The sequence below is a fragment of the Eschrichtius robustus genome, chromosome 14 (assembly GCF_028021215.1).
Source record: "Eschrichtius robustus isolate mEscRob2 chromosome 14, mEscRob2.pri, whole genome shotgun sequence".
Classification (NCBI taxonomy): domain Eukaryota; kingdom Metazoa; phylum Chordata; class Mammalia; order Artiodactyla; family Eschrichtiidae; genus Eschrichtius; species Eschrichtius robustus.
This window is the reverse complement of record NC_090837.1, coordinates 7,493,863-7,511,829: the sequence shown is the minus strand read 5'-3', so window position 1 is coordinate 7,511,829 and position 17,967 is coordinate 7,493,863. Positions and strand designations below refer to the sequence as shown.

Below are 17,967 nucleotides of genomic sequence, written 5' to 3'. Positions count from 1 at the left end.
CAGGGAAGGTCATGGAGGCTGGAGTCTTGCCTGCAAGAAATGGGGGACAAAAAGGCCTCCACGCCTGGGAGCCCTATAGGGTCCTGTTAGGTTTCAATCTGGTTGCCTCTTCTCCATCCTTCAGGGCTAAGTTCACAAGTCACTTCCTCTGAGAAGCCTTCCCTCACCCCCTAAGCCAGGATTAAGGGCCCCTGGGTTCTCCTGTAGAACCCTAAGTTTACCACTTTCACTGCAGTTGCCCTGAATGGTAAATTTACTTTTTCCTTGGTTTCTACAATGGAACCCATGGGGTGAGGGGCTATGTTTTTTTTGTGTTTTTACTGTGCCTGGTACAGAGCTGGTGCCTAATAAATGTTCCTTGAAAGAGGGAATGAATGACTGAATGAATCTTTACAAGGAAGAAAATATTGACCCCCTTCTCACTGCAAGTGTATCATCACTGGAAGCTGAGTAGAGATTAAGCCCATATGTGAGCCCATCTGTTTATTTAGCTCCATCTCAGCCTCTCTGTACATAAAACGTATGGCTCCAGCTTCATGGATGAGTTCAGAAGGGTCCTGTGTTTAGTTTAACGCCCTGCTGTCACCATCTTGAAATTCTTAATTCTTTTTGAATGAGAGACCTTGCATTTTCACCTTGAACTGGGCCCTGCAGATGATCAATATGTAGCTGATCCTGAAGCCATTTAGGTACTCACTGGGATGATGGAGTCTTGAGTAATATTGGAAACCTCTGTGGAGTCGAAGGCCCAGGAAGCAGCAAGCTGAGACTGTGCATTGCAGTGTGGTCACTTCCCCCACCTTGCTAGGGAACCTTTAATAAGTGGCTCAACCCCTTGTGCCCAGAGTTCTAATCCCATCCAAGCAGCCCCTGCACACTGGTGACCTCAGACACCATCTTAACCACGTCAGTTGTCGGAAAGGGTAAGGAAACCCATTCTGAGAATAGACCAGAACCTAAATTTTTATGTTGTCAGCACCAATAAAAGGTACCTCTTATTTTTTCCATACAATTCCTGAACAATAATGGTCTACTATCCCTTCTCGCTTTTATGTGACTTTCCTGAAAGACCCTGAGTCAGAGGACACAATATTTCTTTTAAATCGATGACATTTTCCTGTTCCAGGTAGTTTAAACAAAGCTTTGTCAACAAAGCTATATGACTCTTCCTTACAATTCTGAACACTTCTTGATAACATTTGTTTCATCACATTCTATGAATTTTAAAAAAGAGAAGCAAAACCAGAGTCAAGACTGTGGTTGTGAAACGGTGCACCTCAGATTGGGACATGAACCCTTGTGCCGGGATTCGAACCCAGCCAAAACCCACAGTCTTCCAACTGAGATCACACACCTGGTTTCAGGACTTAATGAAGATCAGGTTCTTGATGTCTCATCGCAGAAAGAATTCAGTGAGAGACAAAGTGATAGGTAAGAAGTGGATTCATTTAGAGAGAAACACGCTCCACAGACAGAGCGTAGGCCACCTCAGAAGGTGAGAAAGGCAACAGGGTATGGGGTTGTCAGTTTTTATAGGGGTGGGTAATTTCATAGGCTAATGAGTGGGAGGAGTATTCCAGCTATTTTGGGAAGGGACAGGGATTTCCAGGAATCGGGCCACCACCCACTTTTTGATCCTTATGGTCATCTTGGAACTGTCATGGTGCCTGTGGGTGTGTCATTTAGCTTGCTGATGTGTTACAGTGAGCGTATACTGAGGCTCAAGGTCTAGCGGAAGTTGACTTGTCTGCCATCTTGGACCCATGTGGTTCTAATCAGTTTATGTTATGTCCTTGGGCTACTGTCATCCTTTCAAAGGTTGTGCCCTGCCCCCTTCCCTCTTGTTTCAGTTGGGGATTTGATTTTTGTTTTCGTTTGTTTTTGCTGTTTTTTAGTGAGAACCTCAGCCTACCGTGTGCTTCTGGATTTTTTTGGATTTCTTTCCTTGGAGGGTAAAGTCTCATGAATCTTATTTTTTTTTTAACATCTTTATTGGAGTATAATTGCTTTACAATTGTGTGTTAGTTCCTGCTTTATAACATAGTGAATCAGCTATACATTTACATATATCTCCATATCTCCTCCCTCTTGCGTCTCCCTCCCACCCTCCCTATCCCACCCCTCTGGGTGGTCACAAAGCACCGAGCTGATCTCCCTGTGCTATGTGGCTGCTTCCCACTAGCTATCTATTTTACATTTGGTAGTATATGTAAGTCCATGCCACTCTCTCACTTTGTCACAGCTTACCCTTCCTCCTCCCCATGTCCTCAAGTCCATTCTCTACATCTGCGTCTTTAGCCCCTCATGAATCTTTTAATATAGGATCACACACAGGACGCAGACTTTCTTTTGGAATCCGTTTTTATTAAGATGAAGCAACAAGGGGGCAGCCCAGGAAAGAATGAACTAAGAATAGAATTTAAAGCAGAAGTGTGGGGTTTTCACAGATTTCTATCAAGAGGATATATGGTTCTTTGATGCTGATAAGAATCCTTGCTTTCACTTCTCCCCTGGAAGCTAGGGAGGCAGGGAACTCAAGTAGTCACAACAGAGCAGCTACTTACGGGCTCTGAACCCCAGGGGAAATTGCTTCTGTGCCTCAGTTTCTTTATATGTAGAGTGTGTTAACATAATACGTCATAATATTATGCACTATATTATGCCAGACACTGCGCTTAACGTTTTACATGCAGTTATTCATTCATTCAAATATTTACTGAGCACCTACTATGTGCAGGCATGCCTCTAGGCTCTGGGTATATAATAGTAAACAAAGTCCCTGTGCTTCAGGATCCTACATTCAATGAATCCACCCAATGGCCTTCTGATGTCAACGTTATTGTTACCCCTATTTGACAGATGAGGAAATTGAAACTAAATGTGGTTAGGTAAAATCTTCCCCCAGGGAATTCCCTAGTGGTCCAGTGGTTAGGTCTTCGAGCTTCCACTGCAGGGGGCATGGGTTTGATCTCTGGTCAGAGAACTAAGATTCCGCATGCAGCGGTGCAGCCAAAGGAAAAAAAATCTGTCCCTAGATCACACATCATAAGCAGTTGAGCTGTGATTTGAGCTTTGTACAGCCCATGCCTGGGCTGTGCAGTGCCCCTGAAAAAGGAATTAATAGGAACAGCCTAGCGGGATTTTTCAAGGCTAAAGAATGAAAAGCTGGTAAGGGCCTTAACTGCAGAGAGTCCCCTGGGAATTTGAGAAAGTGTAAATAAAGGAGCCGGGAACACTTTCACCACTTTGTGGCTTGAGAACGGAGCTAAGGTTGGCTTGGAATCTTTCCCCCTAATCCAGGGCAGGAGCAGCATGTCATTCATACAGTCATCTATCTAGTTTTGAGGGTCCCATGGACATATTTGGGAAATTCATGTGTATAAGGGATACTACCCTTTCCTCCCTTTCGTGTTTGTATGGAATCCTACAATAAGAGGAAAACACTGGTGTTTGCAGAGAACAGGTCTAGAAACTATAGTCATTGAAAGGGTGAACTTCATTAACTTCTGTTTGCTTGCTACACACACGCCTCCCACCCTGCCACACACAAGTTGACTAAGGACCGTCCAGGTAAAAGGGACATTAACACAGTACCTGGCACCGAATATTAATTCCGGAAATACGTGGAAAATGAGTGATTGAATAATTCAAACTCATAGTCACATAACAAGCAGCCAAAGCAGTTACGCCAGACTCAGCACTTCCCAAAGGCTAACGGGATTTTTTCAAGCACTCAGCTCCCACTGGAAAATTCAGGGCAGGTAAACATATCCTTCAGTACTTTCTTTGAAATGCAAAGACTTGCAGATAAACGTGGAGCTCCAAGAAGGTGGGAGCAGATTGTTTGGCTGTCATTTTTCTTGGGTTCCTGAGAAGTCAGAAAAGTACAGAGGGGCCCCAGGAAGATGAAAATCAATGGGGTCGAGACTTCCCAGTCTAAAGCCTCACTCCCCCTGAAATAAAAATATTGACTTACACTAGTTTCTATTTTCCAAGACAGGTAAGAACTTAAGGTCAGAGGATAGGTTATTAAATTCACTAACTCCCCCAGAGAGAGAACATGATGGGTTTAAACATTAGTACCTATGAACTCAGCCATTTAAAAATACACAGGAGCCAAGCTCTTCCCAACCCACCACCCAACATACACACACACACACACACACACACACACACACACACACACACACGCCCCTGTCATTGGAATCAAATCATATAAATGCAACCGACTCACTTCTCAACTGGAACCTTCCAAAAAGACATAGTGATCTGAATTTCGTATCTAACAGAGTGAGGAGGATACAGCTAAGAAAGAATGGCATTTTCAAAGCTCTCCACCCCTCAGCATGAATTATTTCTAAGTCGCCCATGGGTCTTCCTTGACTTTGTCCGTCTGTCTGTTCTGGTGCCATCCATCACATTTGGAGATCTCACTGCACATCGGATTGGCTTTGGAAGCTATTTGCCACACTGATGCATCTCTTGCGACAAAGGTTTGAAACGGACATCTCTTCTGGCCTCTTGGAGTGTCCTGGACGCTTAGGTCTCAAACTGTGGATTTTGAGCTTGGAGTAGAATTTGGGGAACGAGGGACTTGAAAAATAATACACCAGGGGGTCCAGCATGCTGTTCACGTAGGTGAAGCTGAGGGTGACGTGGAGGGCTACGTGGACAGAGGGATCACAGGCGCTGGTAGGCACCGTCCAGAGGAAATATAGTCTGGCCGACACGCTGGGCAGGTAGCAGGTGATGAACACAACCGCCACCACCATGATGAACCGGGTAGCCTTCTTCATCCGAGTCTGCCTGGCCAGGTGCTGCCTCCGCTTCAGACTCCAAATGATCTTGAAGGAGCAGAACAAGATGATGCTGAGGGGCAGGAAGAACTCCAGCTGGAACATGACGTCGTGCCAGCCGTTGGCCGACTCCATGATGAAGCTCTCACAAGTTACGGTCTTCTCTTGCACACACAGATGGTTCTCCATCAAAAGATACAGAGTCCCCAGGATGACCATGGTCCAAAGGGCACAGACGATGCCAACCGCAGTCCGGTTGGAGATGGCATTCACCATATGGTGGGGGTGGACCACTTTGAAATACCTGTCCACGGCCACCACCGTGAGGAAGACGATACTCCCAGCCCTGTTCATGGCCAGCATGAAGAGTGCCACCCGACAAGGGATGTCCTCGAAGGCCCATTGCCTGTGTCTGCGGTAGTAGTCTGTCCGAAAGGGCAGGCAGATCATGAGAAGGAAGTCGGCCACGGCCAAGTTGAAAAGGTAAATAGTACTCGGCTTCCAGGTCTTCATGTGAAAGCAGAAACCACACAGGGCGATGCCGTTGCCCAGGGCGCCCAGCACGAAGGCCAGGATGAGCAGCGGCGGCATCACCTGGGAGATGGGGTCCCCCTGGATGAGGCAGCACGACCCGTTTTCCATGGTGGACAGAGGACCGGTGTTCTGTGTGTTGGGCTGTGGAGTTCCCCCCAAAACACAGATGCTTACCTGAATGCTCCAGCTGCTACGTTTCCAACTTCTTCACCCTGGGACGCAGGTACCACACGTGCACATGGATGCAGCCACTCCACGGAGAACAGAAACTTCGGCCAGGAAATGGGAGACTCGAGGTGGCGGTGGGGGGGGGTCCTTTCTCTGGAGCCTGGGTCACAAGCCGCCTGTCTCCCTGAGAGCCGAAGCATGTAGCACCCCAGGGCTTTGAAACGCAGGTAATTTCACGCAGTTGTCATTTCTGGGAAGCAGCTGGCAGGTCCGAGGAGATTCATGCTGGTGAGGAGTAGTTGAGTCCTGTCCCAGAATGATTTTTATTTTCAGCCTCTCTCTTAGCTGGAGAATAAGCAAAGCTGCCCAGAAGGAATGAAAAAAAGCTTATTTGTCCTCCCTCCCGGTGGAGAAATACAAACATTTCCTGGAGCCGTTCTGGGTCTCTGCCTGCGCTTTCCTCCCTAACCTTTGCCTGACTGCTGTCCTCTCCCTCATCCTGTGGGGCGCTCCCAGGCCGTGCCAGGGAGGGGAGGTTTAGCTCTGCAGCTCCTCAGGGCCACTTCCTACGCCAGACCCAAAAACACAGCACTTAAAAATCCAAAGGATCTGCGGAGGAGAAAAATCCTTAATATAGCACTTGTTGGCTGTTAGAAAAATTCTCTGAAGCGAGTCGCCATTCCTCTCCCCCATTGGCACCTCCTACCCTTTGCATTCTTCCTTGGAGCCGAGTGACCAGTTGCACCACCACCAAGACCATGAAATGGATCTGAAGCCGCCTCTCACGTCCGTATTCATGAAACAGCCTCTTTGGGAGCCAGGTCCTTCCTCTGCTGTTAGCAAGAGAGGATTTGGCTCTGAGTTTCCCAAATTCCGCTGCTCAAAAGAGCAGAACGCCATGATCTGTATGGTTTTTTTGTTTGTTTTCTTTTTTGGCTGCACGGCACGAGGGATCTCAGCTCCCCAGCCAGGGATCAAACCCGTGCCCCCTGCGTTGGAAGCGCTGAGTCTTAACCACTGGATGGCCAGGGAAGTCCCTATAAGTTTTAAATTTTAATTACGTGCTGAGCCCATTGGTGGGGGAGAATGAGAGTTGGGGCAGTTGGTCAAGGAGTTTATCTCAAAAACGATCATTAGTAAAATTAGTCTGCTCCCAAGACCAGAGTCTTTGCTAAACTTCCCTGTCCTTTGGCTTTAGAGATGATCTGTCCGTCCTTTCAGCTTTCAGTTTAGGAAAGGGTGAGGGGAGGGCGTGCACGGAGAGGAGGAATATGCCTTCTTCCAGATGCTGGTGAAAGCTAAATTCTTCCCCCTGAATCCTGGACTCCAGATCATCCCAACAACCTTCTCCCCTGTCCCCACCCTAGCACGGATCATTGAAACCTCCCTCCTGTGGAAACAGTTGAGTCTCCTTGCCTCTAGTCTATTTTCTGTAACTCCTCTCCCACTCTACAGTGTGATATTTTTCTAAAGCACAGATATGATCATATCTTTTTTTTTTCCCCCCTTAAAACCCTTCAGTCTGCCAAGGTGATAGCTGTGTGGCCTGTGAGCCGTATCTGGTTTGAGAACCAGTTTGACTTGGCCCATATGTTTTGAAAACCTAGGACTGTCATATGAAAACCTGGATTTCCAGGGACTCCCCTGGCGGTCCAGGGGTTAAGACTCCATGGTTCCACTGCAAGGGGCCTGGGTTCGATCCCTGGTCGGGAAACTAAGATCTCATGTGCCACACAGCATGGCTGAAAAATAAAAAAAATATTTTTTTTCATTAAACAAAACAAAACAAAACAAAAACACACCTGGATTTCCAGCCTCTCTTGGAAACTGGAAGATCTGGTCACACTGGGCCAACCATTCCTGCCTGGTAACAGTCTGCTGAAGCTGAGAGTAGCTGCACCCTTGAGACAAGGCGAGAATCCCCATTTTGCCACAGTCCTCACCCCTCCCTGTTACCTGGTCAGCTTCACTCATCGACACGCCTGGTCTCTGTGGGATTTTAAGTTTGTCACCTCTGCTCCAGGTTAAAGGTCAAGTTCCTTGGGTTGGTCTACAAGGCCCTTCACAGATGGTTCCCAAACTAATTTTCCAGTGTCATTCTCCTGTCACTTTCCTCCTCCCACCCTACCTGTGAGTCTCTGAACTTCTAACAAATAAACGTGTCCACCAGACAACTACATTTAGCTCCCTCACCAATCCAAGAGGTCCTTGGAGATAAAGTCCATGTTCTTGACAGTAAGGGCCTAGAAGAAGGATCTGATGATTAACTCCTACTTTTCCTCAGAGCACGTATCCGCCACTTTCACTCTGTGGACCTTTGTGATTCTATAAGAATATGCTAACTGATGGAGGGGAAACTACCGTAGGCTGGAATGCCCCAAAATGAGGCTGGGTGGGTGACCCTGAGTACTACCTCAGTATGATCAGGCTGGATTTTGCAACTAATGGAAAAGATTCTTCCTTCTGGGTTAGCAGATACCGTCGAGATTCTTGTAAACACTAACACAAGTGTTTCCCTTTTCCCGAATGACTAACACGTGCCTTTTTTTTCCACAACCTTTCTGTTTTGTCAGATCACCTCCCACTCCCTCTCTCTTCCTCCCTCTAGAGTTAGCAGAGGATTAAGGAAGAAAAGATAGGTTTCTCTTTCTCTGAAAGTCTACTGCTGATAATAGGGGAGGCTGCGAATGTGTGGGGATGGAGGGTTTGTGGGAAATCTCTGTGTCTTCCCCTCAATTTTGCTGTGAACTTAAAACTGCTCTAAAAAAAAGTCTTAAATTTCCTTTAAGCCAAATTTCATTACTGTTCTGATTTTTACTTCTAGCTACCAATTACAATGCCTGATATAAAAGAGGCTTGGGACTTCCCTGGCGGTCCAGCGGTAAAGACTCCACGTTTCCACTGCAGGGGGAGCGGGTTCGATCCCTGGTCGGGGAACTAAGATCCCACATGCCATGCAGCACGGCCATAAATAAATAAATAAATAAATAAATAATAAAATAGAGGCTTTATTGATTAAAAAAATGGTTACTCAATGAACCTCTGAGGTACTTTATCTAGATGCTTCAGGATCCCCAAAATGAGGATGTTACCTGCTGTCTGGAGCTGAGTGTTTACTAGGAGAAATAAGACAAGAGCATAAATAACAATAAAGGAAAAGCAAATTGAATAAGCGGTTTAAGGCAATATTGTCCACAATGTGGTGGACACGCCACAGATGATAACGTGAGATGATTTTAGATGATGGAGAGTAATATCCATATGGACTTTGACTTTATAGCTATGACTGTATTTTAATATGTGTTCGAAAAAAATACAGCTGTTTTATTGCAGTTTTGTGAGTGGGGGGGATGAGGGAGAGTTGTTAAAATTTCTAGGGGCAGAAATAGAAGGAACAGACATTCCGGAAAATGAGGAGCATGGAAAAAGTAAGGTGGAGGGGGCACCTGAGGAACGTTTGAGGAGTCTGGAATTTGGAGTCTATGTTGCAGAAACATAAGGAATAAAACAGGTCACGCTGAGTGGGCTGTTTTGCAGAGGACCTTGAATTCAGTGGCAGGGGGGACCTTTTTTTTCTTTTTCTTTTTTTATAGCAGGTTCTTATGGAGGAAGCTTTTTTGTTTTTTAAACTTATTTTATTTATTTATTTATTTTTGGCTGCGTTGGGTCTTTGTTGTTGTGTGCGGGCTTTCTCTAGTTGCAGCGAGCGGGGGCTACTCTTCCTTGTGGTGGGCGGGCTTCTCATTGCGGTGGCTTCTCTTGTTGTGGAGCACGGGCTCTAGGCACGTGAGCTTCAGTAGTTGTGTCACGCAGGCTCAGTAGTTGTGGCGCACGGGCTTAGTTGCTCCATGGCATGTGGGATCTTCCCGGACCAGGGCTCAAACCCGTGTCCCCTGCATTAGCAGGTGGATTCTTAACCACTGCACCACCAGGGAAGCCCTGGAGGAACCATTTCTGAGTGAGTGACGTTGTAAAGGATCGGAGGCAGGAGATGAAAAAGCAACAGGCTTTTAATATGTGTGCCCCTCCGCTTCTCCTGCCTACCCTGGAGCCACAGTACTGCCCACTGCTGTCACCTGGGAATTCTGCAGGGTCAGAGCCCATGACTTCTCTTTCTAGTGTGTTCCATGGTGAGCCATAGGGACAATGTTATCAAGGAGTGTGGTGTCCCAGATAACTGAAGCCCTTGAGTACGAACACTTTTAAAATAAAGTTCACATCAGACAAAGGGAACTGTTAGAACCATCCATCAGGTAGCTCAAGCCATAGCTTGGTTCCCTCTTCCTTGCTAGCCACCTCCCCATCTACAGATCACACGCCCGAAATCTCTCTCCACCCACACTACTACCACTTTTTAAAATATTTATTTAGGCTGTTGCAGCATGTGGACTCTTGGTTGTGGCATGCATGTGGTCTAATTCCCCGACCAGGGATCGAACCCGGGCCCCCTGCATTGGGAGCCCAGAGGCTTACCCACTGGACCGCCAGGGAAGTCTCCACACTGCTACCACTTTGGCTGGTCCGAGTTTCTAGAGGAAACAACCACCTCCTGATGGGTCCTCCTGCCTCCTGTCATGCTCTTCCTCCAGCACATCTCCCCAAACTCAAACCTGATGATGTCACCTGTCACCCACCAACCCAGCTGAATGTTCCCATGCTTCCCTGTTGTCCTTAGCAGGGAATTCAAGACACCGTAGGAACTGGCCTCAACATCCAACATGAGGCATAACAGTGTTTAGTGTCCGAAGGCTGTCTTATAGGGACCTCTGGGAACACATTTCCCTTCCCTCCTAGTACTGGATAACTCCTCTTTTGTTGGCTTCAGCAGCTTCCACTAGAATTTTCTAAATACAATGATGGAAATGTTCTGTAATATACACGCAGCTCTTGAGCGCTTGAAATTGGGGCTAGTGGGCACTGAATTTTCAATATTATTTAATTTTAATTAGTTTAAATTCTAAAAGCCGCATGTGGTTTGTGGCTACCATACAGGGAGCCCAGGGGATACCTCTTCCTCCAGTCCCCAAGCCTCCTGTGTTTCTCCCTCTCTAGTCTGGGTTAAACCCTCATCTCTGCCCATATCTGCCACTCACACACTGACCACGCAGGACTGTGACAGTTTACCTGTGTCTCCCCCCAGCCCCTTGTCTCCACGAAGCCTAGTGCTGGGTCTGATTCAGCTCTGCAAGCCCAGACTGTAGCCTGGCACCAAGGGGACACACAAGAAGTATGTCCTGAGTAAACGAATGAACTAGTGCACGAATGACTCCCGACAGACCTCTGTAGTTTACTTCTTCTCCTGGCTCTGAGGAGACACAGGAAGGGCAGGTTGAAAGGACTTGCAGCCACACCTGCCAGGCTGATCTGGTGTGAGCTTGGAGCTCTCGGACCCCACCGGGCCACCTCCCCCGATGCTTTGTGAGATAACATGGCACTTTGTACGGGACAGGGGCAGACAGTGGACATTCCTTGCAGGACCGCCCAGCAGGTGGCAGGAGGGGGGAGTGTCTGTGTGGCGGTGTGTTAGGAACTCACACTCCTCCTGGTGTGTCTCTTTCACTCCTGCACATCGGCCACACTCATAACACTTCCGATGTCAGGTGTGTGGGATTTTTTTTTTTTCCCCGCGCCACACGATTCTCTGTGACACCAACTGGGTTGTCCTACAGTTTGATTCAACTCTGACACTAACCAGAGTTAGCCCAGACCCCACAGGTTAAAGGTTCGGTCCCATGAGACTGCCCCCCTCTTTGAATGCTAATTGCAAGTTGTGGGTCCCCTAGATACCTACAACTTATGTCCGACATGGCTGCAATTCGAGGTTCCCATGACACCCCTCCTCAGATTCGAGCATATGCTAGAACAGCGCACATAACTCAGGGAAACAGTCATGTTTACCAGTTTATTATATAATGAAGGATGTGATAAAGAGAAGAACAGCCAGATGAAAGGTATGTAGGGTGAGATCTGGAAGGGTTTTGAGCGCAGGAGCTTCTGTCCCCATGGGGTTGGGGACCTCCTGGTTCATGAATGTGTTCACCAACCCAGAAGCTCCCCAAACCTCATAGAATTGGGATTTTTGTGGAGGCTTCATGTAAGCACGGTCACTCATTAACTCCATTTCCAGCCCCTCTCCTTTCTCTGGAGAATGGGGGGTAGGGCTAAAATTCCAAGCCTCTAATCATGGCTCGGTCTTTCTGGTAACCAGCCCCCATCCAACAGTCCATTAAGAGTCACCTCATTAGATGGGACTTCCCTGACGGTCCAGTGGTTAAGACTCTGAGCTTCCACTGCAGGGGGCTTGGGTTCGATCCCTGGTCGGGGAACTAGGATCCCACATGCTTCGAGGCATGGCAAAAAAAAAAAAAAAAAGTCACCTCATTAGAACATGAGACAATCCTATCACCCCGGAAATCCCAAGGGATTTAGGAGTTCTGTGTCGGGAACCAGGGGCAGAGACCAACATATATATTTCTTATTATGTCATAGGTAGAAATCCAGGGCCTCTGCTTCTCCAAAACGCCTTTCCCAATCAGAGACCTGGTGTGTGGCTGTGTTATCTTCCTGAGGCTGCTAGAACAAATCACCACAAGCTTGGTGGCTTAAAACAACAGAAATGTATTCTCTCACAGTTCTGGAAACTAGAACTCTGAAATGAAGGTGCCGGCAGCGCTGTGCTCCTTCCAGAAGCTCGAGGGAAGGGTTTGTTCCTTGCCTCTTCCAGCTTCTGGGGACTGTTGGCCATCCTCGGCTTGTGGCCGCATCACTCCAATCTCTGTCTCCATGGTCACGTAGCCTTCTCCTCTGTGTACCTCTTCTATGGACACTTGTCATTGGATTTAGGGCCCAGATAATCCAGAATGATCTCAGGATCACTAACTTAAATACTGCAAAGACTCTTTTTCCAAATAAGGTCATATTCACAGTTTTGGGGGTTTAGGATGTGGACATATCTTTTTTTTGAGGGGTAACCACTCCATGCATTACAGTGACCTTCTCTTTTTTTTTAAAAAAGAGTCCTTTATTTATTTATTTATGCTGAGCAGCTTGTGGGATCTTAGTTTCCCAACCAGGGATTGAACCCAGGCCCTTGGCAGTGGAAGCACAGAGTCCTAACCACTGGACCACCAGGAAGCCCCTACAGTGACTTTTTTTTTTTTTTTTTTAGAGATTTATTTATTTATTTATTTGTTTGTTTGTTTTTTGGCTGTGTTGGGTCCAGGCGCATGGGCTCAGTAGTTGTGGCACGCGGGCTCAGTAGTTGTGGCTCGCAGGCTCTAGGGCGCAGGTTCAGTATTTGTGGCGCACGGGCTTAGTTGCTCTGCAGCATGTGGGATCTTCCCAGATCAGGGCTCGAACCCGTGTCCCCTGCATTGGCAGGCGGATTCTTAACCACTGCACCACCAGGGAAGCCCTACAGTGACCTTTTCAACGTCAGTGTTTGAGTCTCAGAGTTCCTTTCTCTACCAAACTATTTCAAAATGCCCTCTCTGGAAGGGAGGAGGAACTACTGACGGAATTTATGGTGTAAATGATTTATCACATTTTTCTTTTTGTTTCCTGCTACAGCCCAGGAGAAAGCTAGGGGCCTGAAGTTTAAGGAGAGAGCTGGGGATTGCTTCACAGGGTGATCAGAAGAGAAGTTACCCTGACCTGACACAAGCTGACAAAGAAGTTCCTCACCATTTCAAAATGAGTCTTTTTGTTGTTTTTTTTTTTAATCAGTCATCAATTTTATACACTTCACTGTATACGTGTCAATCCCAATCACCCAATTCAGCACACCACCATCCCCACCCCACCACGGTTTTCCCCCCTTGGTGTCCATACGTTTGTTCTCTACATCTGTGTCTCAGCTTCTGCCCTGCAAACCGGTTCATCTGTACCATTTTTCTAGGTTCCACATACATGCATTAATATACGATATTTGTTTTTCTCTTTCTAACTTACTTCACTCTGTATGACAGTCTCTAGATCCATCCACGTCTCAACAAATGACCCGACTTCGTTCCTTTTTATGGCTGAGTAATATTCCATTGTATATATGTACCACAACTTCTTTATCCATTCATCTGTCGATGGGCATTTAGGTTGCTTCCATGACCTGGCTATTGTAAATAGTGCTGCAATGAACATTGGGGTGCATGTGTCTTTCTGAATTACGGTTTTCTCTGGGTATATGCCCAGTAGTGGGATTGCTGGGTCATATGGTAATTCTATTTTTAGTTTCTTAAGGAACCTCCATATTGTTCTCCACAGTGGCTGTATCAATTTACATTCCCACCAACAGTGCAAGAGTGTTCCCTTTTCTCCACACCCTCTCCAGCATTTGTTGTTTGTAGATTTTCTGATGATGCCCGTTCTAACTGGTGTGAGGTGATACCTCGTTGTAGTTTTGATTTGCATTTCTCTAATAATGAGTGATGTTGAGCAGCTTTTCATGTGCTTCTTGGCCATCTGTATGTCTTCTTTGGAGAAATGTCTATTTAGGTCTTCTGCCCATTTTTGGATTGGGTTGTTTGTTTCTTTAATATTGAGCTGAATGAGCTGTTTATATATTTTGGAGATTAATCCTTTGTCCGTTGTCCGTTGTCTGTTGATTCCTAGTCAGGGAACTAAGACCCAGCATGCCGTGCAGCATGGCCAAAAAAAAAAAACTAGATATATTAACCAATTGTTTGTACTCTCAACTCCAGCTGTTAAAAAGTATGAGACATTAGGGGAAATCTGAACAAGGACTGGCTAATTAAGGATAATAAGGAATTCTTGCTAATTATCGTAGGTGTGATAATGGGGTATTTTGGTTATGTTTAAAGAAAGAGTCCTTATCTTTTGGAAATAAATACTGAAATATGTGTAGATGAAATTACATGGTATTTGGGATGTGATTCAAAGGAGTCCAACAGGAGAGGGGAAGAGAAATAGAAAAACAGAGGTTACGAATTTTTTATTGTTGTGGCTGGATTATGGGAACAGGGATATTCATTGTCCTGTTCTCCCTGTTTGTATATATTTTTCATTATAAAAAGTTAAATAAAGTTGAAAGCAACTTAAATCTGTATCAGTGGGGAATGAGATAAATTATGGTGTCTCCATTCAATAAAATTCTGTGTACTTATTAAAAAAGAATAGTAGCATTCACTTGTACAACACTACCTTTGGATCAGGCCCCCACCAAAACACAAAAAATGCCCTGGAGTTTGTGTTGAATAATCCCATTTTTGGAAGCTAAAAAAATAATGTATACGCTGTTGTACGTCACTGGGTGGAGATGTAAAATGGCTCAGCCGCTGCGGAAAACAGTTTGGCAGTTCCTCAAAACGTTAAACATAGAACTGCCATATGACCCAGCAATTCCACTCCAGGTATATACCCAAAAGAATTGAAAACAGGACTCAAACAAATACTTGTACACAAATGCTCAGAGCAGCACTAGTCACAGTAGCTAAAAGGTGGTATGATTGTTTATTTTATGTGTTATCATGGCTGGGCCACGGTGCCCAGATATATGTGGTCAAACATTATGCTGGATGTTTTTCTGAAGGTGTCTGTTGGAAGAGATTAACAGTTTTTTTTTTTTTTAAAGATGTTACTTTTTTTTGTTATTTTTTTAAAATTTTTATTTATTTATTTATGGCTGTGTTGGGTCTTCGTTATTTATGGCTGTGTTGGGTCTTCGTTTCTGTGCGAGGGCTTTCTCTAGTTGCGGCGAGCGGGGGCCACTCTTCATCGCGGTGCGCGGGCCTCTCACTGTCGTGGCCTCTCTTGTTGCGGAGCACAGGCTCCAGACGCGCAGGCTCAGTAGCTGTGGCTCACGGGCCCAGCTGCTCCGCGGCATGTGGGATCTTCCCAGACCAGGGCTCGAACCCGTGTCCCCTGCATTGGCAGGCAGATTCTCAACCACTGCGCCACCAGGGAAGCCCTAACATTTTTTTTTTTAAACCTCTTTATTGGAGTATAATTGCTTTACAATGGTGTGTTAGTTTTCTGCTTTATAACAAAGTGAATCAGCTATACATATACATATATCCCCATATCTCCTCCCCACCCTCTTTATCCCACCCCTCTAGGTGGTCACAAAGCACTGACCTGATCTCCCTGTGCTATGCGGCTGCTTCCCACTAGCTAGCTATTTTACATTGAGATTAACATTTAAATTGGTGGAGTAAAGCAGAGTGCCCTCTATAACGTGGGTGGGCCTCTTCCAGTAAGCTGAAGGCTTTACTAGAACGAAGACTGACCTCCCCCAAGCAAGAAGGAATTCTGCCTGCAAATGACCTTTGGACTTGACCTCAACATTGGCTCTTCCCTGGGTCTCCAGCCTGCCAGCCTACCCTGCCGACTTACCAGTCTTCACGGTTGCATAAGCCAATTCCTTAAAATAAATCTCTCTCTGTATATATATACACCCTATTGGCTCTGTTTCTCTGAAGACCCCTGAATAATACAGGTAGAAACAATTCAAATGTTCATCAACACATGAACAGATGAACAAATTGTGGTATCAACACACAATGAAGTATTATTCCATCATAAAAAGGAATGAAGTTCTGATTCTTGTTACAGAGTCCATGAACCTCAAAAACATTCTAAGTGAAAGAAGCCAGACATAAGAGGTAATGTATTATTCCATTTATATGAAACATTCAGAATATATAAATCATAGAGACAGAAAGTGGATTAGTATTTTCCAAAGACTGGAGATAGGGGAGAATAGGCAATGACTGCTTAATGGGTACAGGGTTTGTTTTGGGGGTGAAAAAATGTTGGAACTAGATAGAAGTGGTGTTTGCACAACAACGTATTATGCCCCTGAATTGTACCTTTTTTTTTTTTTTTTGGCCATGCTGTGTGGCATGGGAGATCTTAGTTCCCTGACCAGGGATCAAACCCGTGCCCCTTGCAGTGGAAGTGCGGAGTCTTCACCACTGGACCGCCATGGAATCCCTGAATTGTACACTTTAAACGGTTACTTTATGTGAACTGCAACTCAGTAAAAAACATGTATATGCATTTTAGAAATCTGGAAGATAAGAATATGTGCTCTGGAGTTAGGCTGCCCGGGTTTAAAGTTAATTCTCTCACTTATTGGCTGCAAGATCTTTAGGCAAGCTACTTCCCTCTTTAAGGTTCAATTTCCTCACGTGTCAAATGGAAATGATATTACCCATGTTATTCTAATATGAAGGCAAAATTGTAATAGGGGAGAACTTCTGCATTCTATTACAAGTTAATCACTAAAGGGATTTTGCCTATAAGTTTAAATTATGCATAATGGCCCATCTCTGGGAACCCTGCCTCCTATGTAATGAGTGTTAAGCTAAAATACATTGGTTTAAGACGTAGAGAACAAAGGTATGGACGCCAAGGGGGGAAATTGGCGGCGGGGGTGGGGCGGGGTGGTGGTGGTGGTGGTGGGATGAACTGGGAGATTGGGATTGACATATATCCATTAATATGTATAAAATGGGGCTTCCCTGGTGGTGCAGTGGTTGAGAATCTGCCTGCCAATGCAGGGGACACGGGTTCGAGCCCTGGTCTGGGAAGATCCCACATGCCGCGGAGCAGCTGGGCCCGTGAGCCACAACTACTGAGCCTGCGCGTCTGGAGCCTGTGCTCCGCAACAAGAGAGGCCGCGACAGTGAGAGGCCCGCGCACCGCGATGAGGAGTGGCCCCCGCTCGCCACAACTAGGGAAAGCCCTCGCACAGAAACGAAGACCCAACACAGCCAAAAATAATTAATAAGTAAATAAATTAATTAAAAAAAATATGTATAAAATGGTTAACTAATAAGAAAAAAATAAAATAAAATAAAATACATTGGTTTAGCTCACAGGAAACCTCCTGACCGGGCTCACCTATGAATGGCTGCAGGAAGAAAGAAATTAACACATCCCCTCCCAAGTCTGACCGGAACCAGGACTTTACTCCCTCCGTTTTTAGTATAAAAGAAGCATGAATTCTAACTCAGGGAAGATGGTTCTTTGGGACTTTAGTCCACCATCTTCTCGGTCTGCTGGCTTTCCAAATAAAGTCACTATTCCCTGCCCCAACAATTCGTCTCTCAGTTTATTGGCCTGTTGTGCGGTGAGCAGTACGAGATTGAACTGAGTAACAGAAATGAGTTAATCTATGTAAAGTGCTTCGAGCAGTATACAACATAGAGTAAATGCTATATATGTCTTAGTTACTATTCCTATTAATATCATTATATGTACCAAACTGCTAATAGCACTCTGGAGAGGGGGAAATTTTGTTTTTTCACTGTACACACTATGAATGTTTTGTAATATTTTTGTAATAAAAGAGAGGTATACTTAAATGTATTGTAATATAACTCTCAGAATGTCAGGGGGCTGGGACTTCCCTGGTGGCACAATGGTTAGGACCCCAAGTTCCCAGTGCAGGGGGCCTGGGTTCGATCCCTGGTCAGGGAACTAGATCCGACATGCATGCCGCAACTAAGGA

The 17,967-nt window shown here is 45.7% G+C and overlaps 1 protein-coding gene across 1 annotated transcript; it reads right to left on the bottom strand.

Moving 5' to 3' along the window:
• Window positions 1–2,343: 2,343 nt before the first annotated feature.
• On the bottom strand, window positions 2,344–5,804 carry HCAR1 (hydroxycarboxylic acid receptor 1). The gene has a single exon (XM_068562893.1). The coding sequence runs from the start codon at window positions 5,436–5,438 to the stop codon at window positions 4,431–4,433; it is 1,008 nt and encodes a 335-aa protein (XP_068418994.1). The 5' UTR covers window positions 5,439–5,804; the 3' UTR covers window positions 2,344–4,430.
• Window positions 5,805–17,967: the final 12,163 nt, after the last annotated feature.